This window comes from Cololabis saira, chromosome 5 (genome assembly GCF_033807715.1).
Source record: "Cololabis saira isolate AMF1-May2022 chromosome 5, fColSai1.1, whole genome shotgun sequence".
Classification (NCBI taxonomy): domain Eukaryota; kingdom Metazoa; phylum Chordata; class Actinopteri; order Beloniformes; family Belonidae; genus Cololabis; species Cololabis saira.
The window spans coordinates 340,640-366,648 of record NC_084591.1 but is presented as its reverse complement, the minus strand read 5'-3'; the positions used below and the strand labels follow the sequence as shown (position 1 = coordinate 366,648).

Below are 26,009 nucleotides of genomic sequence, written 5' to 3'. Positions count from 1 at the left end.
GTGGTGAAACCAGTTAGCCAGCAGACTCTCTGGTGGCTCCCACTTGTTGCACAATTCAACAACCATTGGGTTTAATAGCAACCTGGAGACACAGACATGTAATGGAAGTCATGAATACCCAATCATCAGAGATGTGGGCATGTACTTGTACTTGGTTGTTTGGAGGACTGACAGGTTCCATTGAGATTTGAACTCAGATTACTGGAGTCAAAGTCCAGAGTGATGACCATTACACCATGAAACCCCTTCTGCTGTTATTGTGGTCACCTGGAAAGTGTCACTCTACGTAACGTGCTATAATATGAGCTCAGACAATGGGAGATACAGTTCTGAACCTGCCTGGAAATTAATTCTTCTCATCCTGCATTTTCATCCGTCTCTAAGAGCTGGAACAAGTCAGGATGGCTGAGTGGTCTAAGGCGCTGCGTTCAGGTTGGAGGCGTGGGTTCAAATCCCACTCCTGACATTGTTAATGTGGCCTGCTCACATGTCAACACAGGCATTTAGAAACAATTTAATCCAGTTAATCAAAAACCAGTTAATCCTGCCATGGTACTTAGTGTGATTGTTAAATGTACCAAGTGTTTGAACAAGCAGGTTAAACTAATGTAACCATTAATTAGCTTTTTTAATTTGTGTCATTTCCATGATTTCAATAGTTTTCTCTGAATATATCACAATCCCGAAGGTGGACTCTACGCTCTGAAGTTGAAAATCGCTCATCTTGTAGCATTTGGAGCAATCCAGCATTTCCTTTGTACATGTGCAACTGAGTACTTTCTCTAACAAAACTGAAATAAATGTGTGTTTGTTTGAATCAGAAACATTAGTCTGAGGTTTGTTCCCGTACTAATCTCACAGCTAACCTGCCTGGACCAATTTCAGTGTGAACTATTGATCATAGATTATCAGATGCCCTCGTAAGTATAGTGGACAGTATCTCTGCCTGTCACGCAGAAGACCGGGGTTTAATTCCCCGACATGGAGACAACCTGATTTGTATATGCCAGCATATGGCTTTCTGGCTTTATTTTACCGTTCAATCAACTGTTCCACACTTTCACACTTCCTGTCAGAAAAAGGTTAATTTCCGGGTCACTACCAGCAGGTCTGGGTTAACCAACTCTGGGTTCATCAACTCTGGATTAATCAACTCTGGATTAATCAACTCTGGGTTAACCAACTCTGGATTAATCAACTCTGGGTTAACCAACTCTGGGTTAATCAACTCTGGGTTAACCAACTCTGGATTAATCAACTCTGGGTTAACCAACTCTGGGTTAATCAACTCTGGATGAACCAACTCTGGGTTAATCATCTCTGGATGAACCAACTCTGGGTTAACCAACTCTGGGTTAATCAACTCTGGGTTAATCAACTCTGGATGAACCAACTCTGGGTTAACCAACTCTGGGTTAACCAACTCTGGGTTAACCAGCTCTGGGTTAACCAGCTCTGGGTTAATCAACTCTGGGTTAACCAACTCTAACCAACTCTGGGTTAATCAACTCTGGGTTAACCAACTCTAACCAACTCTGGGTTAACCAACTCTGGGTTAACCAACTCTGGGTTAATCAACTCTGGGTTAACCAACTCTGGGTTAATCAACTCTGGGTTAATCAACTCTGGGTTAATCAACTCTGGATGAACCAACTCTGGGTTAATCAACTCTGGGTTAACCAACTCTAACCAACTCTGGGTTAACCAACTCTGGATGAACCAACTCTGGGTTAACCAACTCTGGATGAACCAACTCTGGGTTAATCAACTTTGGGTTAGTTGAGTTCATTCATAACCGGTGTGTTGAACCAACTGAGCGGGTTTAGTCGTCATGGGTTCAATTAACCTCAAGATGAGACTTTAACTCAGTGTTTGTTAAACCTCCTTCTTGGATTAATACCCCCTGGATTTCTTCTTGGCTCTCCAAACTACAGGTTGGGCCATGATTGATCCCTTTTAATTTTAATATTGATAAAGTTTGTATTGAATAGCTTAGTTTATGTCACTATTTTTCAGGAAAAAAAAAACGAATTTAACTAAAGAGAGGAAACTAATTTGTTGACACAGAATTAATTAGAAGTTGAAAACTGGACTTGAAGCATTTAATTGATTTCTCTCACCTAAAGAAAAAAACAAAAAACGACAACTTGGTGAAAGTGATTATATTTATTCATTGGAAAATGACCCATCACCAAACAAATGCTTTGCAGTTGTTACATAGAAAACAATGATTAACTGAGTCGATGATCCCCCTCCTTTCTGTTCCCCAAGAGAAACCTTAAAACTATTACATTTTATCTAAATTCAGTTATGTCTTATAACTATGCAAAATCAGCATGTACAACCGTTTATGAAATGTAGTACAATGTAGAAGGGATTTAATTGTTGTAGGATAATAATTAAAGAAAATATATAAACCAGACGAAAAAAAATCTGACAAACTTATCATATATTGATACGTTTCCATTAAATGGATGAAAATCCCCTTTAATTCCAGAAGACAATTAACATAATATGATTACAGCAAATGACTAACAAGCTGATAAACCCGTTTGCAAAACAAAGTATTAAGAAAAGATGTTGCTTGCACATTATGTATATTTATTTGTTTAAGCTTCATGTAGTAATACCACTCCTGACCACATGGGGAGCCAAAGGTCTGCGTTGTTGAAGAAAGACCAACCAACGATACGGAGCTAATGATATTAATAATAATAATGATAATGATAATGAGTGAGGCCGATCCGCCACGTCTTGTAATATCACTTTGTCCCACAATAAGTTAATTATTAACTTAACTAATTAGTTATTAATCAACTTTGTTGTTGGTGATGCAGCTGACATAAACTTACATGATGTCAGTATGTTATTTCTACATAATATGGTTTTAAACATTACAGGTAAGTAAAATGTCTATTTTGAATGCGCAGAGAAGTTCTTGAAACGATTGATTTTCTACCGCGCTATAGCAATTTGTTACTATAACAAAAAAAAGCTGAGAGAACGCAACCCCAATTACAATAATTTTTCGGTGCCAGTATGAGTAGGAGCTCATATCAGAGTCCAACACTGAACTGAAACATTCTCTTATATGATTCAATATTCAAATACAGTGACTTTAAAATGAAGTTACTAAAAATAATGGCATGTCTTATTCACACAAACTAGAAAACTGGTACTGGATAACTAACTATGTCATTTAGATCATCATTAAAAAAACACCAGTTTTTCCTTGTGAGCGTCTGGTCAGGATTCATGTACAAGCATAAAAAACAAGTTTTAATTCAAAGCTTCCATAAAATCAACATGTGGTAAGATTTATTTCATCATAATGAATGATGATGATGTACTTTACTGACGATGTGGTAACATTATCTACAGTAAGGTTTCTATTTCCACATGTGTGTGATTATTAATGCGACACACAGGGCAAAGTGGTTTCTAAAAACTTCTGTTTTGGAAAAAGTACTTGCTGCTGGTCTTTAACTTTTGACTTTAGTTTACTGCAATGAGCCCATCAACAGTAAGTAAACCTTAAAATGAATTTGAATCGAAAACAGAAAGAAAATGAAGTTTTTTCGACACCAATCCAGAGAGGCCTTGTTACGAGCGCCAGGACGGTCCACGACCCTGCGGTTGTTTCTCCTCACATGGTCACAACTGCAGAAAGAACACAAAACCACTGGTTAGCTGGTCATCATTTGCAAAATTATACAGTGTAACTGTGTTTTACTTTCAAAACATAAAAACAAAACAAAACAATGAAACGGAAAAAGAATTACTTGTCAGTGCTTAATTGCAGTAACCTATTAAAAGTTAAACGTTACCTTTTCACTGCAGGAAGTTGGTGACTTGGACGGTGTGTGGATCATTTTGGTCCCTGTAGCCCTTTCTGTTGATCCAGGTCGTCATGGTGACGTGATGGTCGACCGTCATGACCCCTGACCCCTGAAGCCGGCTGAACCATCGGTCCACCAACTTCAGACTTTGTTCCTGAAAACTGAGATCAAACATGGCGAGCCTGCTCGTATTCTTCCTCTTCATCTGCAGGGTGTTGGAGCTGCTGCCGCCGTCCAGCTGTCTCATCATCGCACCGAGGATCGTCAGTTTGAACGTTCCCTCAACATCATCTTTACTCATGGTCATAGCCAAGTACGATCTAAAGTCTTCATATTTTGAATCTGGAAACTGACCGTGTGCCTTTTTAGGCCCATAAACAGCTGGAAATTCATGGCCACGATATTTCTGCACATCCGTTATCAGGTTGGGATCCAGAGGAGAAGACTTTGCTCCCTCTTTAAGCATAGCTGGTGCTAGTTTGCCACTCAGGTTCATGTTTTTAGCTTCCAGTATACTACCAACTGGTGGCTGATGTTCGGTATTCATGATTTTTCCAATTTCTGGATTTTGAGTTGCATGTTTTTGCCATTCCTTGTATTGTTTCACTTTCCAAACCCCTGGTATGATTACTGTTTTGCTTTCTTTGATGACCCTGTTTGGTTCAGCTCCCTCTGCCATGTACCAGTTTCCACCTCTGACTCTTTGAGTCCACTCTAAGCGCTTGATTAAAACCTCCCATTGGCCGGGGTTTCTGAGCAGAGCAGCAGCCTCCATGGACCTGAGACGGTTCGCTTCCAATGTGACCTCATGTTGACCAGCATTTGGTTTAATGCTTTGTGCCAAAGCATGAAACAGTGAGTTCTTGCCATCTATGTATATGGCCGTGTTATTGATTAACACATCATAATGGCCATCAGGATATTGGGCACTCTTTGGTGTGTAGATCAGTGTGACAGTTTGACTGGCAGGTTTATTGGTCGGGTTCACCACTTGCATTTTAGTAAGTGTGCCATATCTGTCCTTTGTTAGTATGACAGCTTTAGTTCCAGTGACCTCAGACAGGACTCGGACATCAAGAATTGTCCCGCTTGTTTTAGGATTCTTGACTTTCTCTGCATGTGATCTTGATAGTTTACTTGCTTTTGCTGCAAGTGTAGAAGTTGGATTTCCCAGCATGTTTGCAGTGTCCCTGTTGTTCTGGTGATCTCTGAATTTATCCATTACTTTGTTAAAGCCAGATTCTGCTTTTTCCCTTATGGCGTCATTCACTTTACCTTGAACAGAAGAAACAATGTGACTGAAGAACTTCTGATTGGACACTTCCACTAAAGTGTCAGCCAGTAATTCACTGATGGTGCTGGCCAACTCCTGCTTGAATTCTTTCAGCATCTCAAGTTCTGAAGATGACAGGTCATTTATCTCAACATTCTCTGTCATAGTGCTTTCTTTTTTAAAAGAATTCAGCTCCTCCTTAAGTTTTAAGAAAAACTTGTCGGACAGAGTGAGTACTGCATCGGTGGCATCTGCTGCCAGGATCCCGTAGTGGGCAGTTTTGATGAGGGTTAGAATTGTATGTGCTTTTCCTGTAGTATGAGCTCTAGCTGAGTCCATTATTTTGATTATGGATGAGTTGAGCTTGTTCTGCCAGTCCAGGTCAGCCTTAAACGGTTGTAGAGCAGTTTTGCTGTACCGTTTGAAAATAAACAGCAGGTCACTCCTTCTGTTCTTGTCCTTCAATAGATCGTTGAGTTGTTCCTTATCTTCGAGGTGTGAGAGGATAATAGAGTCTACCAATGTGGTCAAGGGGTTGTTGTCTATGTTAGTTTTCACTTCTTCAACAATTCTCTTTGACAAATCGGTTTTGATTCTTTCAAGTATTTCCTTCAGTAGTTCTTCTTGTGCCTTCTCAAGTCCTTTAAAAATGACTTCCTTCACAATTTTTTCCGAACTGCTTTTTATTGCATTCTTCATGCTTGTTTTTGTGACCTGACTGAAGCTTGCTTTAGCCTGCTTGGAGAACAACTTTGGCAAAGCCTTCAGCTTTTTCCCTAAATCTTTTAGTGCCATTTGGCAAGCTTTGAAGCCCTGTTTTACCAACTTTATCAACTTACCAACTCCAAAGGAAATAAGTGATATACCGATTGAAATGGCTTTCCCTATAGCCCATGACTTCCAGCTGAACTCTCCTGTCACAAGGCCCTCTATACCACTCATGCAGTCTGATATGCCTTCAAAGACGAGTCCCATGCCAACCTGAGCCAGTGTACCAACTGTAAACACTGTGAGCAATACTCCAGCAAGAATCTGAAGAATTCCAAGAAAGAGCACCACCAGAGCACCCCAGAATGTGGGCTCTTCTTCGAGAGCAAATATATATTTCATACCTTTATTGTAGAGGTTGTAAGCTTCAGCTTGGAGTTCTTCATCAGCACTTGAAACCAGGGAGAAGACTGGTGATTTTTTGGCCAATGCAACCTTTTCCTTGTCACGAATTTCCTCCAGCTTTTTGATGGCCTCATTGATGTTCTTATCAAATGACTTGTACATGTTGCACTTGGTTGTGAATTGCTTTTCAAGGCTGGTTGGGTCATTGTTGGTTGAGGTTGCAGTAGCCATTTTCACAAACTGCAAACAGATCAAGCTTTCTTCAATGAGATATTCTAGAGAATCTTTAGCTTTTCTCAAATCTGTTATTGCATTAGTGAGATAATCTTGCTTCTTCTGCATTATTGTGCAGTATGCATGATTGTAAAAAGCAATGGATGCCCAGCTTTCATCTTGATTCATGGCTTTTTCAAAGAGCTTGTTGCTGACGTCCCATTGTTTTTTATCTAGTGCTATATTTCCAAACTTGATGTAGTGATAAATGCTAGAAGAAGGTGAAGTCTGATTTTCAGACTGACTTTTTGCCTTTGACAAATCATCTTTCAGTCTCAGTTGCAGTTCATCTCTCTTCAACTGATCAATGTCTTCTGAATGAATTTGCAGCCAGATCCCCCAGAACTCATTCATGACGGCCACAACAGCTCTTTTTTCATCTCCAGCTGTGTCTCTGTAAATCTGTTGAAGTGTTTCACAGTACTCTGAAAACAGTTCCTCTCTCAGATTCATCTCTGTGACATCATCCATCATGCTATTTATCTTTTCCACTGCACATTTGTCCCTGTTTCTCTTCACTTCTTCTAGAGATGTCACCATACTGAAATCTTGCTGAAGATTTTCAGTGAACGTGATAATCTGTGCAGATCCAGGTTTGCCTTTCCGTGCTGTTCGACCAAAAGCCTGAAGTTCCACTCTTTGGTTCTCTGAAAGGAAGGAGAGAATCACAAAGAGTCCCCCATTATTGTTCACCTGTTTGGACACTTTAATGTCTGTGCCACGCCCAGCCAGGTTTGTGGCAACAATGACGTCTCCAGGAAAAAGTTCCTTTTCCATCTTGCTCAAACTGTCTTTGTCATTGCGGCAGTAGAGAATTATTTCACCTGGGACATTGCTTTTCAGGTCTTCGTAGATCTCTTTGGCTTTGTTGATGGTTTCACAGATTACCAGGGCTGCTCTTCCACCCTTGTATGAATTTGGCGAGATCTGAGCCATGACTGTACGTTTTATTTCAGATTTCCACTCTTCAGATTTCTTCAGTGTACCTTTGACCTCAAACAACAACTTCCTGTTGAAAGTTGGCATTTTGCAGGCAGACAGGTTTGGATATAAGTCCTGCAAAAACAGAATATCTGTTTTGCCGCCAAGTGTTCCTGTTGTTCCATATATCTTTCCCTGGTACTTCTTAAAAAGGGAGATGTTAGAAATATAGTTTGTAACTGTTGAAATTGTGCTCAATTTGATTTGGTGTTTAATCTCAACAAACTGTTGGAGGCCATCGCCCCATTTCTTATTCAGTTCTACAATACCAGTGGATCTGAAGTCCACAGGACAGACATTGTTGTTTTCAACAACATAGTCCCGTCCTTCCCTCAGCTGCATCGCCAGAAAGCCATTCTGAACCCACGTTGACACTTTGCTTTCAATCAGACTTTTCAAGAATCCGGGGATGCTGATTTTGTATTTGTTGTTTGTACACGGGGTGTACTGAATCTTCTCTGTGATAAAGTCTGCAATTGGCCTGATAAGACTTTCTTCTGAGTCATAGAGAGGACAACACAAGCCTTCCTCCAAGACAAGAAACGTCAGCTCTGGGATTTGGTGTTTGTTGTACGGGCTAACCTTTCTGAGACAGAGCAATCCCTTATCGTCTGAAGTGTAAATGGTAAACCCATAAGGGACATAGTCCTCCAATTCTTCAAAAAATTCAACCACGGCATCCTGACTCACAGTTTTGAGTTGGTCAGGAAAGTTCTCCTCACTTTTGAAGATCGCCTCTGTAAACCCCATTGGCACAGTTTTGGTTTGTTCAGCAATATTTAAAATGTCCATTGGGTCATCAATTCCAGTTTCTTCTGTGTTGATTGAGTCAAAGATGGCCTTGAAGAAGGAAGCTGGAGGACCCTGGACAAATGTCCTATGTCCTGAGGACAGAAAGCCGTACTGAGAAACGTGGCCCCAGATCATGGCGAGGATGGTGTTCAGGTGCTCCATGGAGACCATGGGGCTGGACAGGTAGGTCAGCTGCACTCCTTGATCCAGCAGAAGGGAATCCACTTCATCAATTATAACGCACTGATAGCTGCGATCAGGTCTCACATCCTTCATCTCAAATATCTGGCGAAGGTGATCTGCAGCAAATGAATCAATGGTTCCATAGACCACATCCTGCTGGTAGCATTTTTTTCGATCCTCATCTTCTGTCTTGTCTGTGTTTGTGTCAACTGTAATGTTAAAGTACTTGTAGAACTCACTCCATTCTTCTGCATCTCTTTGACATAAGACTGAAGAGCTGGATACCACATCTACTTTTTCACCTCTCAGCACACGCAGCACTGCAAACATGGCTATGACACAAGACTTTCCTTCTCCAGTTCCCATTTCCAAGAGTTTCCCATTATCAGATAAGGCCAAGAGGCACCAGCTCATCATCTGGGTAGCCCTAGGAAACCACTTCCCTTTAGCTATGTGTAGGTGAACAGCATTGCATAAAACTGCCAGGACTTCTTGAAGGGCTTCTGTTTCCAAACTGTGACCCAGATTCTTTGCTTGCTGTACATCTTTGTGTTTGTCCATATCACCACTTTTGATGAGGTTTGTTACATAAGTTACTACAGTGTAAGATTTACTCAGGGTCTGTTCATCTATGTCTTTCATCTGACGTATTTCATTAAAGAGCATGTCAACACTTTTGCATTTTTCATCTGCAAAGCTCTTTTCTAAATGTTGAATGAGATCCTCAGTTGTATGTGAATCTATGAGCTCAAGGAGAGATCGGTTTCTCTCATCTTTCCACTCGGATGAAACCTGGTATGTTGTCATCAGATGTAAAACTTTCATGATGGAAATGCAGTCTTCATCATGATGGTGGTGAGTTAATGCTCCGAGGAGGCTCAAGATCTCTGTTGGTGGCCAAAGGGATGGAACACCAAGAGTGGAAGCCATTTGAAAGACTTCTTTTGCTTCTTCCTTTGAGCCTTGGAATTGCTCTGCACAGGTGAACAAGACATCCAAACACCATCGATTTGCAGCAGATGTCATGATTTTCCCATCTACTGATTCATTTGTAAGCACTTTGAGGAGATTTTCAACAATGGTCAAAACAAAGATCTGATTGGAAAGCAATGGCTTTCCAGTAATTTTATTAAAGACTTGGAGGAATTCACTCTTGGTGTTTGTGTCAATTAGACTTGTGTGGAGACCCTGAAAGAGACCCTTGATAAATCTGCATTTCAATCCCATTTCTTCACTTTGGAACTTGTGTATGAGAGTCTCCATTACTTCTGCAGCAAACACCAGAGATTCATTCTGTTTGAGCTTTGACAGATCCAGTTTTTCCAAAGAACTTAGGCTTTTTGCATCGATGATGAAACCTTGAAACAACTGAGGTTTTCTATTTTCCATCACGTCTTTGCCATGCTGAAAGTAATCAGAAACAAAGTCATCCAGTATACCATACACAATGTCTGCTCCATAGACATCTCTGAGTGATGCGTCTGTCTTCATGTTTGTGTTTAGAGAAATTCCAAGGTTGTTGTAGAAGGCAGACCACTCTTCAGATTGCTCTTTTGAGTGATCAACAGAGCTCAGAACAATGTCCAGTTTGTTTCCCATGTAGACACATGTGGCTGCAAACATTGCTATGACACATGGGTCTTCTTCTATTCCAACCAGTTGTGGTGCTCCAGTCTTCTTTTTTATCACCAATACGCACCAGTGCACCATCTGCTTCACTGTAGGCCACCAGCCTTTTGTGTCAAAAACTGCTTTACAGAGAAGAGAGAGACAGTTCTGTATGTTATCTTCATTCAAGGCTCCATCTTGTAAGGAATATCTTGAAGATGGAGAATTTGTTGGTACATTTTCTAAGCTTTGCATGACACCAGTGGTGATGTTCTTAATGAAACTAATTTCATTATCATCCAAATTCTGTGACATTTTTAACTCTGCCACAGCTGAAAGTAGACTGTGCTCATCTTTCCTTCTGAGAATCTTTTGGAAATCCTGGATGTCCATATTACCAAGGACCTGTGTGAGAGACTGCCCGCGTTCATCTGTCCAGTCTGGAGATACGTCATTCACTTGTATCAAGGTCAAGACTTTAACCACTGAATCGTCTTGTGCACATTTCTGTGACAGTTCTTTGAGCAGATTAAGTGCTTCAGTTGGAGACCATTGGTTTTTTTCTACAAGTGTTAGGATCATTTTTGTGGTTTCAGAGTGGGTTTGGATTGAATCTGTGAGCTCTGATAAAAGAAGTTTCAAGCATTCTACTTCCATCTTTGTTATAAACACAGAGCTCCGTTCAACTGCCGTCTGCAGTGACGATGTGAGGACGCTCAGGAACTCAACAACAAAGATCTTCTCAGTGGAGAGCTCATCTCCCATCCATTGTTTAGCGATGAGGACGGCATCAGCATTACACTCCCCAGTCTCATCCAAGAAGTGTATCAAGGTGAGATATAGGGCTTGAGTCAGTGTCAAACTTTCGAAATAATTAAATGCTGATTTGTCAATAGACCCCACCAGGAAGTGCATGTGGTCAGAGATGGCTTGTAGGAAAACTCCCTGAGAAGTTTTCAGAGACAGAGCGCTCAGCTCGGTGACGTAGACCTGGGTGTGCTGCAGAGTGCTGAGAGACGGTGGATCAATAATCCATTCAGTGAAGAGCAGTTTGTCCAGAGCTGGGAGGATCTTCCCCAGCTGATCAGCTGTCAGTTCAGTGAGACTCAGATCTGAAACCTCAATGTCACATTTCAAAGAGAGGATTGCTAGAAAACCATCACTGCTCTTGTCTGACTCAGCCTCAAATTCATCCAAATGTCCTTTCAGAACTTTTTTCTTCGACTTCTGTAAAATGGTGTCCGTAATTTGTTTTTCGTGCTGCTTTTCAGCTTGGTTCTTTGATTTTTGTAATCTTTGATTAAGCTCTTCTCTTCTCCTCTCCTCTTCTCTTCTCATTTCCTCTTCTCTCCTCCTTCGCTCCTCTTCTCTTCTCCTCTCTTCTTCTCTTCTCATTTCCTCTTCTCTCCTCCTTCTCTCCTCTTCTCTTCTCCTCTCCTCTTCTCTTCTCCTCTCCTCTTCTCTTCTCATTTCCTCTTCTCTCCTCCTTCGCTCCTCTTCTCTTCTCCTCTCCTCTTCTCTTCTCATTTCCTGTCGATCCCTGGCTTCCTTGTGAAAGCAGTATTCACACTTGTGCATGTTATGGTGGCCAACTTGTCTGTAGTATTCACCTCCATTGAACACGTAAACGTCCTGATCATGAACAGTCGTTTGGTAATAATTATTGAAGCTGTGGCATGGAGCTAGAACTCTAGAACAAATGCAACATCTCAGGCTGTCACCCATGTTGCTTTCTGATGGTGCGTTCCCCATTTTGGCTGATTTATTCCTCAGTAAGGGGAAGTTTTTCAAATCGAGGCCGTTTCTTCCTGAAAGATGAATATATCAAAATCTACATTATTATTATTATTTCTTTATTTGGTATGGACATCACAATTACATAGGACAAACCAAATTCACTGTTTGAGTGTTTTAGCATACATGCTAATTTGCAACACATGTCCACAGGAGGCTTTTAAAAAGGTACAGACAATAAAAAATACAATAAAATTAGAGGATGACATAAGATATCAAGCAAAGACAACATTCAAGAGCAGAACCAGACCTGGTCCAGACCTGGCCCAGCACCAGACCTAACCTGTTCATGTAGGCACTGTTGTTCAGACTTGAGCCATAGTTTGAGTCCTCTTTTTTTGTGAGTTTTGCACCTTCACAGAAAAAAACAGACTCACCAAAAGAGTCTTCTACATTGGGATAAGACAATCACCATTGGTGCAGGCCCGTGTGGTTACTCTACCTAATAACTACTAACTAATAATAACTTACTAATAATAACTAATAACTACTAACTATTAACTAATAGCAGCTCCAGAGAACAGGGGGGAATCATGATTATGTAAACATTTAGTTTTCAAAAGTGGTTGTGTTTTATTCAAATTTCACAGTGGTGCCATCTCATAGGTTTCTGATCCGTAATTTTTATTGCCTGCTTGTATAATGATATTATAGGTTTTAGAGTTGTTGGAGAGGCAAATTGCCATTATGAGATGCAACATGACAAATGTGAAAAGATCATTGCATGCATGTTTAATCGAGCAGTTTGACATGACAAATTCCTTCGAATATAACAAAATAAATTTAGATTTGGTTTGACCTTCTTGGAAATTTGCTTAACCTGGAATTTTAAATTCTTGTCCAGAATAATGCCTAGGTACTTGACTCCGGTCACTACATCAACTTTCACACTTTCATTACATTTCCTTGACATAACAGAAAAATATGCTATCAATATTTATATATGTGTATCAATATTTAGTGTGTTTGTGTTAGGGCTGAATGACATTGGAAAATAATCTAATTACGATTTCTTTTTCCTAATATTGCGATTTCATCTGCAATTGTTTTCTTTCAATAAAATTGAATGGATGATTTTAATACTCAAACTAAATTATATACATTTAGTGGAACATTTTTTTACAAAGACCCGGCATCTTTGTTTTAAGTCTTGCATATTTTAATTTAACCAGTAAATATAATATACCGTGGAAGTGAGTAAAATGAGACGAGCAGACAGAATATGGGAGTCTCGGTAAAGAATCACCAAAGTATTCCAAGATATTAAGTATGCTGCGACTCACATGTGACAAATGACAGTGTGCTTTAAAGATAAGATAAGAGATAAACTTTTGATTTAGTTTTTGATTATGAAATTATTTAGATATTCTGACTGACCAACTTTGACAAAAACTGTATCAAGGACATTGATCCCTAACCAATTTCAATTTTAGCTGATAGTATCCCATTAATCCTACACTGATATAACTAAAATGCTATACATATTTCTTTCATATCTCCTGATTGCTTTGGAGAGAATTTAGAAAAGCTTTCATTCTAAAATTATTGAAACGAAGATAAATGCAGTGTTTACCTCAGTTGTGGTGTAGGAAGGAAACTGTTTCTCTGAGTGAATGGAGACACAATCATCACATCCGTCTGGATATCCTTCAAAGCAGGAATTCTAAAATTTAGAATAGAATAGAAAAGAGCTTTAGTTTCATTTTACTTTGTACAATGACATTTTTAGTGTAAACCTTTCAGTAGCAATAAAAAGCATAATTAAAGCTGCAAGCAGCGATGAACAGGCCCTCGCGGGTGCAATTTGCACCAATGAAGGTCAAAGACTCAAAACTAAGTCCAATGACACCACTCACGAGTCTTTATGTCAAACCATTCAAAAGTTATGGCAGAAAATAGGAACTATGAAATATCGACCAATCAGAAGAATGGGCGGGGCTAATTTGCACCAGTGAAGGTCAAGGACTCAATACCGAGTCCGATGACACCACCCACATGTCTTTATCACAACCCGTTCATAAGTTATGGCAGAGAAAAGTTTTCTAGGGGGCGCTGTTGAGCCATTAGGCCACGCCCATTAATGCAAACCATGAAATATCAAATTTATCACCAGGACTGGCTTGGTGCAAAATTCTGTGACTCTTGGGGCACGTTTAGGGGGAAAAAGACCCTCCTTTCGTCAGAAGAATAAAAATTCCTACAGATACAATAGGGCCCTAGCACTTTAAGTGCTCGGGCCCTAAATAGTAAAAAAAAGAAAACCCATGAAGATAAAAAAAAATGGGCAAACAATAACCACAGAACTACACATAATGTATGTACAGTATCTACATGATCTACATTTTTGCACTGGGTTTTTATAAATCCTTATAAAAACAATTAATTAATTGATAATTGAATATATAACTCAATATAGTTACATACTAAAGGCAAGGCAAATGTACTGTATTTGTATAGCAACTTTCATGTACAAGACAATTCAAAGTGCTTCACGTGAAAACATTTAAAAAAATGTATTAAAAAGTAAAAAAAATCACCTCTGGTTGTGACCAAAATGATTTTTATTTATAGGTGCCTTTCTGACACTCAAGGTCACTGTACAGCTTTATGTTCATATCAAACAAATGAAAGAAAAACAAAAAAATATATCTTTTTTTAAATAAAATAAAAATGTCCTGTGTTTGAATGTAAGTTAAGAATTTCTAAGCAACTAAAATGTTTGACTTTTTTTTTTTTTTTAACCTTGTCTGCACACATATTATTGATTGATACCATGACGGTAGAAACCAAAAGTGTATATATGTGCATTATTACTATATTTAATATATATATACATATATATACGCACACATATGCGTACACATACATAAATATACACATACAAACCCCTTTTTTTTTTTTTTTTTTTTTTGGGGGGGGGTTGGGGGGGGTGACGACATCCACTGCCAATCCAGGAAGCAGGAACACACGGAGACACACGTCAAGCACTGGAAATCTGCAACAACAAAAAAACCACAAACAAAGCACGAAACCGGCACGGAGCCAACCAAAACAATAACAGCAATCGACCTAAATCTTGAGATCTGATCGCAGTCTGAGCTAAGCTATCGCTACCGCTACCTAAACCCAAAAACTAGAGAGCCAGCATGCAGGTGAACAAGACAGTGTGTATGTCTATGTGTGTGTGTGTGTATGTATATGATCATGCGTGTGTGTGTGTGTGTGTGTATATGCATGTGACTAAGTGACTATATGTGTGTGTGTGTGTGTGTGTGTGTGTGTGTGTGTGTGTGTGTGTGTGTGTGTGTGTGTGTGTGTGTGTGTGTGTGTGTAATAAACCAAACAAAGCTCCACCTGAAGTGTATCTATAGTGGGGGAGGGGGGGGAGCAACCCCGCCACCCGCGAGACCAGAGGCCGACACGGAAGAGCCCGGAACCCCACAGAGGGGAGAAGTAGGAGGGAGGCAACCCACCGCCTGCGAGGCCCCCCCCCCCCCCCGGCGGCGGCCGAGGGGGCCCGCGGGCGGGGCCCCCACGGCGCGGGAAGAAGCAGCCAGGGATCCCGCGGCGGCGGACCGCGACCCAGGCAATCCCCGGCCACCCGGTCCGGGCCGGACACGCGGCCAGGAGGCCCTCACCCTTCAGGCCAACGACCCCCACCCGGCAGGGGGCCAGCCCGCCCGGAGAGACAGAGCCGCCCCGGCCGCCGACGCAGGCAGGCGCACCCGTCCCCCACGAAAGTGGCCCTCCAAGACCAGAGGGGCGCCCCGCCGCAGAGGCAGCGGGGGGGACCGGAGACGGGCCCGGAGAGAGGGAACCCCCCAACAAGGCGACACCCGTGCAGGCCCGACAACGGAGGGCCCCAGACCCAGGCATCCCATTCATTCATCCATTCACCTATCCGATACCTATACTAATAATAATATAATATACTATACATAATAATAATACTAATAATAATAATAATAATAATAATAATAATACTAATAATAATAATAATAATAATAATAATAATAATAACCATCTTTGTATAATATAATATTCATAAATTATTAAGTTTTGATGTCCTGCCAATGGAGGCTCAGATCCTCCATGGCAGGACCCTTCCATACCGCATTCTCACCGACACAGACACACAATCACGCACCGTTTCCCCCTCCCCGGGGGGGTCCAGCACCGCCAGAAGGCACCCCAGGCTGCACGGCGAGCCCCGCCAGGCCCGGGTAACCCGACCCACCCGTCCCAGGCCGGTGAGGGAACGCGGGTGATGTGGGACCCCCTCCCGCCCCTGGTGTTGAGTGCGTGTGATTAATGCCATAAAAACAGGGAGGGGGGAGGACCAAGTATCGATTGACACCGACCCCCCCCCTCCCGAACTACGTGTCCTTGTCAAATGTATTTATTAAGTGTTGAATGTGCAGTGTCTATTTTGCTGTTAAAACCGTGAGGCGGGGAGTGCCGGGCCAAGCGGGACGGTGCCCCCCACGACCCGGACCCCCCGCCCTTCGCCTATGTACGTATGAATCGTGTAGGGGGGGGAAAGAGGGGGAGCGGAGGCCGAAGCCAGGAAGCAGGACCAGCAAAGCCGGCCCTGATAAGACACCCGCGTCCCCCCACCGGCCATCCAGTAGACGGGGGCCGGCCCCCCGAGCCGGGCAAGGGCCCCACCGTACCTCCAAAGGCGCCCCCGGCGCCGCCGGAGACCCCAGACGGAGAGGGAAACGGTCCAACATCCTCCCATTCATACTGACAACATAAGACACAGATACCTGGGAATGGTGCCACCCCGCCGTCGCGCCCGCCCGTGCACCCCCCGGTCAGGGGAGGCCCGATCCCCGGACCCGGCCCCACCCCCCCCCCCGAGGCCACCCCGGCGGACACCCCAAGGGTCACGGAGTCCCCACATCCGCAGGGGCACTTGGCCCCCGCCCAGCGACAGAGGACCAAGGCAGCAATGCCCCCCCAGCGCAGACAGCCACCCCCCACCCAGGCAGGGTCGGGCCCTCCGGGTGGGACCCCCACGTCCATGGCCCAGCCCCCCCCGGGAGGCCCGGAGACGCCCAAGCCACAGCCCCCCGCCCGAGCCCTCCCCAGCCACCCCCCCCCCACCGCCATGAGGCAACCCCCCCCATAGGCCCCCAAGGCCCCCACCGGCTAGGGACAGGGCCCCGCGGCCCCCCCCACCGCCCCCCAGGGGCCACCAGAGGCCCGCGCCCCAGACCCCCCAAGCCGACCCCCAACCCCAAGGGCTACGAGATCACCACCCCCCCGCCTCCACTAGGTAACGAAGCCAATAATCGGGGACCACAGAGAGTGCAATTCAGCCGAATGTTGTTCAGTGGAGGCAGACATTATCTCACTACTAATATGATCTGATAAAAGATTCCTAAAATGGTTGATACATAAACTGGATTTTTGTTTCCAATTTACTAGAATGGTTTTCTTTGCGATACATAAGGCAGTGAGAACCCGGTGTGTCCAATTAGGATCTATTTGAGTGTCTCCCAGGTGACCTAATATACATACCGTGGGGCACACTGGGATTCTGTGGTTGATCCATGTGGATAAATCCTCACAAATCTCCTTCCAGAACCTCTGTACCGGTGTACAGAACCATAAAGCATGCATATCAGAATCAGAATCAGAATCAGAATCAGCTTTATTGAGTCAGTTTAGAAAACTGTTATTGACTTCGGATACACCGGCGGCGGCAATGATGGAATTATGCGCCTGTTTTCCAAAGGGTAATATATATAATATAATATAATGTAATATAATATAATTATCTGGGGTGTTCTCTGTGCACTGTGAACAGATATTAGAGGTGACAAAGCCCATCTGGAACATCCTTTGTCCAGTATAATGTATTCTATGAAGAACTTTGTACTGTATAAGTTGTAGGTTTGGGTTTTTAGTCATAGTAAAAGTATTTAAGCATATTTGTGACCAAGAAAACTGGTCAGTATTCAGAGAGAGATCCGCCTCCCACTTGGAGATCGGGAGAGAGACTGAATCGTCCAGTTTAGACACTAACCTGTAGAGTTTTGATAACAACTTTAAAGTGCTTAGATTCAATAAATCTATTATCTTAGCGGGAAGTTGTAAATCTAATTGGCTAATTTTGTATGTTTTATTTATTATGGCCTTAAGTTGTTGATCCTCTAAAAATGTATTCCTGCTAACTCCGTATTGAACAATAAGTGTATTGAAAGGTACAAACTGTCCTCCTACAATTACGTGCTGTAAGTACCGTATTCCTTGATCTCTCCATTGAACGAAGTTAACCATCTTTTTATCATTTTTCACGATGTCTGGGTTGTTCCATATGGGTGTACGGTCACATGGAAAAAGTGAAATTTTAGCTATTTTAAGAAATTCCCACCAAGCTGATAAAGTTGTGCTAATATTAATGCTTTTGAAACATTGATGATGTTTGATACTTTGACTAATGAATGGTAACTCTGAGATTTCTAGTTCATTACAAAACACTTGCTCTGAGTGCAGCCATTGACTATCTAAAGGATGATCTTTTGACCATTTTACAATATATTGTAATTTATTGGCTATGAAGTAATACTGAAAATTAGGTAACTCTAAACCTCCATATTCTTTGGATTTTTGCAATGTCTTTAAACTAATACGTGGAGTTTTATTTTTCCACAGAAATTTTGATACATATGAGTCCAACGATTTAAACCAGGAAAGAGGGGGTTTGCATGGTATCATTGAGAAAAAATAATGTACTTTTGGTAAAACCATCATTTTAATGGTGGCTATTCTACCCATGAGCGAAATGGGGAGAGAGCTCCATCTGGAAAGATCATCTTCTATTTTCTTTATAAGCTGAACATGATTTAATTTTATTAACTCTGACAGCCTAGGGGAGATGTTTATGCCTAAAATGTTTGACTTTTTTAACTAAATATTACTTTGATTTCACAACATGTTAAACTAAAAATTGAGCAATAGACTAAACAGTCTTTTCTTTAGCATCATGCTGCTATTGCAGGCGTAAGAGCCCAGAAATACTCGACAGGCATGTTTTCAAAAAGACACTGAACGCGTAGCGACCTGCAGTTCTGGCTCTGGCCGCGAATGGCGCTGGTCCCGGTCTGATACCAGCTGGTCCTGGTACCAGCCGGTATCAGACCAGGACCAGGACCAGCTGGTCCTGGTCTGATACCAGCTGGTACCAGACCAGGACCAGGACCTGGTATAATAATGTATTTTGGACTAAATACTTTACTGTATTGGATCGACTGGACCTTTCTGAATGTAACCAGATGATTTTTCTGGGAATATTTTTGACCGGATGTGTTCTATGAGGCTTCTTCGGTAAGTTGCGTCATTTGCGCATATTGTTTGTTTGTGGTGTTGATATATACCAGCTGCTATGATTATATCCTGAAATGGTTTATATCGGTGGAATCACAAGAATCTTAGCTTTCCAAACATATGTTGCATGAGTACCTCATGTAACATATGAGCTGTCTAAATGACCTAGTTTTGTAAATTATGGACTGGACGCGAGCGAGCCGTCAGAGCAGCAACGAGTTAAATATAGCTGATATTAAAACATCCCTTTCAGAGAAAAGACACTCCAAAAATAAAACATTGAACAAAATTACATAAAATGTGACCATACATTTTGTGTGATGAGAAAACCCAGGAAATCCCAACTGGTGTCTTATATTAAGGTTCTCGTTGCTTGCTTGGGTTTAGGATCACAAAAACTGATATTTGGCAAATACATTTACAATATCAATCATTTGAAGAAAAAAATTAAAGTAGGTTTAAGTTCAACAATTTTAAGAGTTAATTTGACATCAATAAGGTCATAGGTGACAGAAACATATACTGATTATATCATTGTTTTATTTGAAAAATCAATACTGCTATAAAAACATCAAATGAGGAGCTCAGTGTAAAGAAAAAACATAGGAATGTGTGAGTTTTTATATATGTACATAAAGTAAAATCCCAAAAAGTAAAGTTGTTTTCAACAGCTAGCTTCAGAGATTTATCTATATTTGGATGTATTCTTCCCACTAAAATGGAGTTTATCTCAGCTTGTTTAATGGAATGAATAACATCATAAATACCGTGGTTAACGCTGATGTTTATCCAGCTTTTTCATTGCATATATCTGATGAAATGAATAAGACAAGTTAGATTTCACTTGGAGAAGCATGAATGGGGGTTAAATATGATCCATTTTGATCCATCAAACTCAAATGTCTACAGAGTTTACAACATTATAGTAAACAACTTTATAGTAAACGAAAATAAATATCTCCCCATCCTTTTTTGGCATATTTATTGTGATAAAAAAGGTGATTTTGATGAGCCATCAGGTTGAGAGAGGGCCAAGAGAAATTGAAAGAGACGACATTCATTTTTTTATGGGCTGAGACGTCACCTATCATATTTTAGGCCCTACAACACGTTTCAAACTCAAGGCCCGCGGGCCAGATTTGGCCCGCCATGTCATTTTATGTGGCCGGCGTAGGGTTAGGGTTATGTTAGGGTTAGGGTTAGGGGTTAGGGTTAGGGTTAGGGTTAGGCTTAGGCTTAGGGTTAGGGTTTAGGGTTAGGTTTGTGGATACGGCCCCCTGCGGGGAACCAATACGCTTCTGCCTCCTACGCTCGTAAGCGGTTCCAGAGATTGCTGAAGGTAATGTTGCACTCTCACATCGTACATCCAGTTGAGATCCGTATGCACTAAAGTACTTTGGCAGTGGCGTATGGTGCGAGACCTCTGAATAGTTTCAGAGTTTTGATGTGAGATGTGCTGTATGGTGTATCAAGGTCACTGGGTACCCCTTATGCGTGCAGTCGGATTATGGAGGATCCGGTGTCTTCGTATGTGGCTAGTGGATGCACTATGAGAGGACAGTTGTGAGTTTTGGAAGGGGAGAAGAAGGGGGGCGGGGTTAGGGTTAGGGTTAGGGTTAGGGTTAGGGTTAGGGGTTAGGGTTAGGGTTAGGGTGACCCATCCCTTAAATACAGAAGTGTTACGTAATTGGGAATTAAAAGTTGTGTTCCGTATTGAACCACACTTCAACTGTTCCTGTTTAGTAAACCTCTGGTTAGTGTTAGTAAACCTCTGTTTAGTGTTAGTAAACCTGTAGTTAGTGTTAGTAAACCTCTAGTTAGTGTTTAGTAAACCTCTGGTTAGTGTTAGTAAACCTCTAGTTAGTGTTAGTAAACCTGTAGTTAGTGTTAGTAAACCTCTAGTTAGTGTTTAGTAAACCTCTGGTTAGTGTTAGTAAACCTGTAGTTAGTGTTAGTAAACCTCTAGTTAGTGTTTAGTAAACCTCTGGTTAGTGTTAGTAAACCTGTAGTTAGTGTTAGTAAACCTCTAGTTAGTGTTTAGTAAACCTCTGGTTAGTGTTAGTAAACCTCTAGTTAGTGTTAGTAAACCTCTAGTTAGTGTTAGTAAACCTCTAGTTAGTGTTAGTAAACCTCTAGTAAACCTCCCTCTTAAAGTGGAGTTTTCAGCTGTTATTGTTCATGTAATATAATAATAATAATAATAATAATAATAATAATAATAATAATAATAATAATAATAATAATAATAATAATAATAATAATAATAATAATAATAATAACCTTTATTTAACCAGGTAAGACTCATTGAGATTAAAAATCTCTTTTCCAAGAGGGACCTGGCCAAGAGGGCAGCATAAGTTACAACAGAAAACACAACAAAAAACAACAAACAGCAATCACACACTGTAGTGAGGAACACAAATTACATATAACATAACATAAACGGGTCCATATAATTTGAAAACTTTTTGGCACCATTTTAATTAAAAACAAGCACGTTGCCCGAGAGAACTAGTTTCTCGATCCTTTAAAATTGATCGAAATTCCCCCAGAGTGATCAGTTCAGGTAATCTCAGATCGTTCTGTATGTCATTCCATGACCGGGGAGCAGCGTAACTGAAGGCTTTTTTCCCAAGTTCAGTGTTGGCTCTAGGAACCAACATGCGCAGAACGTCCTGTGAGCGTAAGCTGTAAGGATTAGAGACTCTACACATGTAAGAACATAAATAGGAGGGAACCAGCCCAAGAAGAGATTTATAAATGAACGCTAACCATGGAGAAAGTCTGCGGGCAGATAGAGACGGACAATTTGCAGTTGCATACAAAGTGCAGTGGTGGACAAGATTTCCACATCCTGTAATAAAACGTAGGGCACAGTGATATAAATGATATACAGTGTCCAGCTTTCTCAAATAAGTGACAGGTGCGTTCATGAACAGCAAGTCTCCATAATCCAGTAAAGGAACAAACGTGGTTGAAATTAAATATTTCCTAACGTGTAGGGAAAAATAAGATTTGTTTCTAAAGAAGAAACCCAATTTCATCTTAAGATTACAGACCAGCTTTTCTATGTGTGGTTTAAAAGACAAGTTCTCGTCAATGATAATTCCCAAATACTTATATGTTTTGACTGTTTCAAGTTCAACTCCATGAGCAGTTAATATTTTTGGAATACTTAATGGTAGCCGTTTGCCATTTGAAAATAACATCACCTTCGAATTACTTGCATTTAGGACTAGTTTAAGCTGAGTCAGATGGGACTGAACAACATCAAAAGCAGACTGCAAGAGTTCAAGACTTTGCACTACAGAAGGGGATGAACAGTATAATACCGTTTCATCTGCATAAAAATGGAAAGCAGCATCTGATACATTGTCACATATATTGTTTACATAAATGGTGAACAGCAGCGGTCCTAATATGGAACCCTGAGGCACCCCCTTTAATACAGGGAGGAACGAAGAAGAGGAGCCAGCAAACTGGACGCATTGGGATCTGTCAGACAGATAGTTAGAGAACCAATGAATGACATGCCGAGATAAACCAATCCTGTGTAGTCTATCCGCCAAAATGGTATGGTCGACTGTATCAAACGCCTTTGACAGGTCAATAAATAGAGCTGCACAGTATTTCTTGCAATCCAGTGCCTCAACAATATCGTTCACAACTTTAATAGCAGCAGTTATTGTGCTATGTTGTTTTCTAAAACCAGATTGATGTTGAGAAAGAAGACCATTTGTGTCTAAAAATTCTTTAAGTTGTTCGCTTACAAACTTTTCAAGAACTTTAGCTATAACACATAATTTAGAAATGGGCCTATAATTATCAACAGCTGTAGGATCACCTCCTTTCAACATAGGTAGAACATAGGCAGATTTCCATATGTTAGGAATCGCATTGCTGGACAAGGAAAGATTAAAAATATAGGTGAGAGGTTCTGCAATAAAATCAACAGCTGACCTCAAAAAGAAGGGGTCAAGTTTGTCAGGACCTGCAGATTTACCAGGATCCACTTGTTTTAAGGCCCTGTGAACCTCCACTACATCAAGTGGAGTAAAACTGAATGTTTGAGCCACAGAGTTGTTAAGGGGTGGTGAGGTGCAAGCCTTCTGCACTTTCAGCGTGTTTGGATGTGGAGCTAAGGAGTCAAATAACGAGCCTGAAGAAATAAAATGTTCATTAAAACAATTAAGAATGGCTGATTTATCAGTTAGACTACTCAAGTCTTTTACAATACATGTTGGTAGCTCATTTGGAGCTTCACTCCCATAAGACGTTTTCATTACTTTCCAGAACTTCTTAGGATCATTTAAGTTACTAGTGGTTTTAGCAAGATAAAACTCAGACTTGGCCTTCTTGACCAAAGAGGTAAAACGATTTCTAAGTTGTCTAAAAAGCAGCCAGTCAGCCTGGGATTTGGTATTTCTGGCCTTAGCCCAAGCAGCATCCCTCTCTTTTAGTAGACTGGACAGCTCAGGAGAAAACCATGGATTGTTTCTACCTTTCACTCTGAATTTACGGAAAGGGGCATGTTTATTTATAATATTAATAGAAAGCATCATGAAAATATTTCCAAGCCAGCTCGACGTAATTTAAATGAGTGATCCTGGACCACTCAAAGAGCCATAAATCATGATGAAAAGCTTGCTCACAGAAATGCTTAAAATCACGTTTAAGGACAATGTGTGGTCTTGCTTTTGGTAGCTTAGCTTGTCTGACAGTGGCTATAACACAATGGTCACTCAAATCATTTGCAAAAATACCAATATCAGAGTATTTATGAGGAGTGTTTGTTAAAAGCAGATCAAGAAGAGAAGATTTCTCTGGACACTTAAGATTCGGACGGGTTGGGCTACTAATAAGCTGTGTGAGATTAAAAGAATCACAGGTTGATTTAAAATTGTCAGAGGCAGAGGACAACCAGTCCCAGTTCAAATCTCCAATAAGAATAATCTCATTGAACTTTAAGGTTGAAAGCTGGTTGTTCAGTGACAATAAAGCCTCACTGCTCGCTGAGGGGGGTCTGTAACAACCTACAACTGTGATAAAGTGGTCCTTAAGAAGCTCCAATTTTAGGACAAGGAATTCAAATTGTTTGCTGCAAGATACAGAGGATAGGATGGCAGCATGAAATTTAGTTTTTGCATATATTGCTATTCCACCAACCTTTTCTAGGACGATCACAACGAAAAACATTGTAGCCCTTAATTGCAATATCTTTATCTGTGATGGATTTTTTAAGCCATGTTTCAGACAGGACAAGAATGTCAGTATCAGTAGATTTACACCAGATTTTCACTAGATCTAGTTTAGGAAGTAGACTTCTAACATTTAGGTGAATAATGCCAAGCCCAGATCTGGCTTTGAAATCACAAGGGGTACTCAGACACCTAAAATCTGGACCAGGGTTAGGTTGAACATTTCCTGAAAGCAAAAGCAGTAATAATTGATCGGGGGTCAGTTTTTGGTCATTGAAAAGATCCTGGAGACAACTTGTGTTGTAATACAGTAGATGCTGTATAAATAAAACTGATCTGAATGGAATTATATAATGACATCCGGATTGTTAGAGAACTGCTAATAATCAGCCAACACATTAGTCCATCTGCCTGTGATAATATCAATACGTGATTTTGAAGATTTGTAACCAGAAATTAGGTTTCAGGGTGTAGGAAGCAGGAGGAGGAACAAAGACATACAGCAGATCCCTTAAATGGCCAATTTCACCCAAAGCAAAAGAAATTCAGTTTAAAATAATAAACAATATTTATCCTGCTGCTGAAACCCTAAGGAGAAGGTTCAGTTTTGATGTAGATCCTTGCCTATTTTGTAAAACAAAACACGAAATAATTGAACACTTATTCCTTTCTTGTTCGGTCAAAAAGCTTTTTTAAAGACGTTTATCGCTGGTTAAATATTGGGATCAACAACTGTTTAGCAAGTTTCAGGTCATAATTTATATGGATGGTCTGCCAAAGAAGGAATCCAAGTGGGTGAACATAATTCTCATTTTGGGTAAATATCATATACATAAAAATAAATGGAAAAAAAAGCAAACCCTCCATAGTCTGTTTTAAAAATTAAATAAAAAATGATATAACATCTATAAAGGTACTATCAAAAGAAAATAAGTCTATAAATGATTTATTTGAAACCATGTTAAAGTCTCTTGCTCTTTAAGTTACAATCTTGCTACGCTTAAACACCTTTGTTGAAATGTCAACCCCTGTGATTATTTTATTTTGTGATTATTTTATTTTATTTTATTTTTTATTTTTTTATTTAATCTTAGAAGATTATCTTGGAAAGAATGTATGGGTATATATATTCGCTTGTGTGTTGTGAACTTGTTATGTTTCAGTTGCAAACTAATGTTTCCTCGAAGGAATTTTGTACTTTTGAAATGTTGAATGAAGTTTATATAAAAAAAGGAAGCAGGAGGAGGCTGGGCCCGTTTGAAAGCAGTGTGATGTGGATCAGAGGTGGACTCACCAGTGCAGCTGCGTGGAGGTCTGTAGTTCCCCAGTGAGTGCTCAGCTCAGCTGACGGTTGGAGGTGCAGATCGGAGGGAAGTCCTACAACTCGCTGCAGCGTGGATGTGTGTGTGTTTTTATGTGGAAGTCAGATGACATCACAGACTTCAGTAAGTAAAAGCAGCCCCTCCTTTTCATCATCTACCTCCTCCCCCTTGGCAGTATTTTTCTGTAAATATAACATCCATTTGCTATGCGGATGACACCCAGCTCTACCTGTCCACCAGACATGCATACTCGAAATAATCTTGGGACTGGAATGACCCCACTATTGCACTTTACTGT

The 26,009-nt window shown here is 40.9% G+C and overlaps 1 protein-coding gene, 1 long non-coding RNA gene and 2 other non-coding genes across 4 annotated transcripts; 1 reads left to right on the top strand and 3 right to left on the bottom strand.

Moving 5' to 3' along the window:
- Positions 1-172: 172 nt before the first annotated feature.
- trnaq-uug (transfer RNA glutamine (anticodon UUG)) lies at positions 173-244 on the bottom strand. Its single transcript has one exon. It is a non-coding gene; the product is annotated as a tRNA-Gln (tRNA).
- A 151-nt stretch (positions 245-395) lies between these two features.
- Positions 396-466, top strand: trnal-cag (transfer RNA leucine (anticodon CAG)). The gene has a single exon. It is a non-coding gene; the product is annotated as a tRNA-Leu (tRNA).
- A 1,707-nt stretch (positions 467-2,173) lies between these two features.
- On the bottom strand, positions 2,174-4,646 carry LOC133444551 (uncharacterized). Its single transcript, XM_061722390.1, has 2 exons — positions 3,828-4,646; positions 2,174-3,660 (listed from the first exon to the last, which is right to left on the bottom strand). The coding sequence occupies exon 1, from the start codon at positions 4,612-4,614 to the stop codon at positions 3,832-3,834; it is 783 nt and encodes a 260-aa protein (XP_061578374.1). The 5' UTR covers positions 4,615-4,646; the 3' UTR covers positions 2,174-3,660; positions 3,828-3,831.
- Positions 4,647-11,743: 7,097 nt separating this feature from the next.
- On the bottom strand, positions 11,744-25,751 carry LOC133444550 (uncharacterized). The gene is made up of 3 exons (XR_009782721.1): positions 25,684-25,751; positions 13,430-13,519; positions 11,744-11,870 (listed from the first exon to the last, which is right to left on the bottom strand). It is a non-coding gene; the product is annotated as an uncharacterized LOC133444550 (long non-coding RNA).
- Positions 25,752-26,009: the final 258 nt, after the last annotated feature.

Bases quoted from the DNA above. Each gene is read 5' to 3' on its own strand.
- LOC133444551 (XM_061722390.1), bottom strand. From the start codon at position 4,614: ATGGAGGCTGCTGCTCTGCTCAGAAACCCCGGCCAATGGGAGGTTTTA.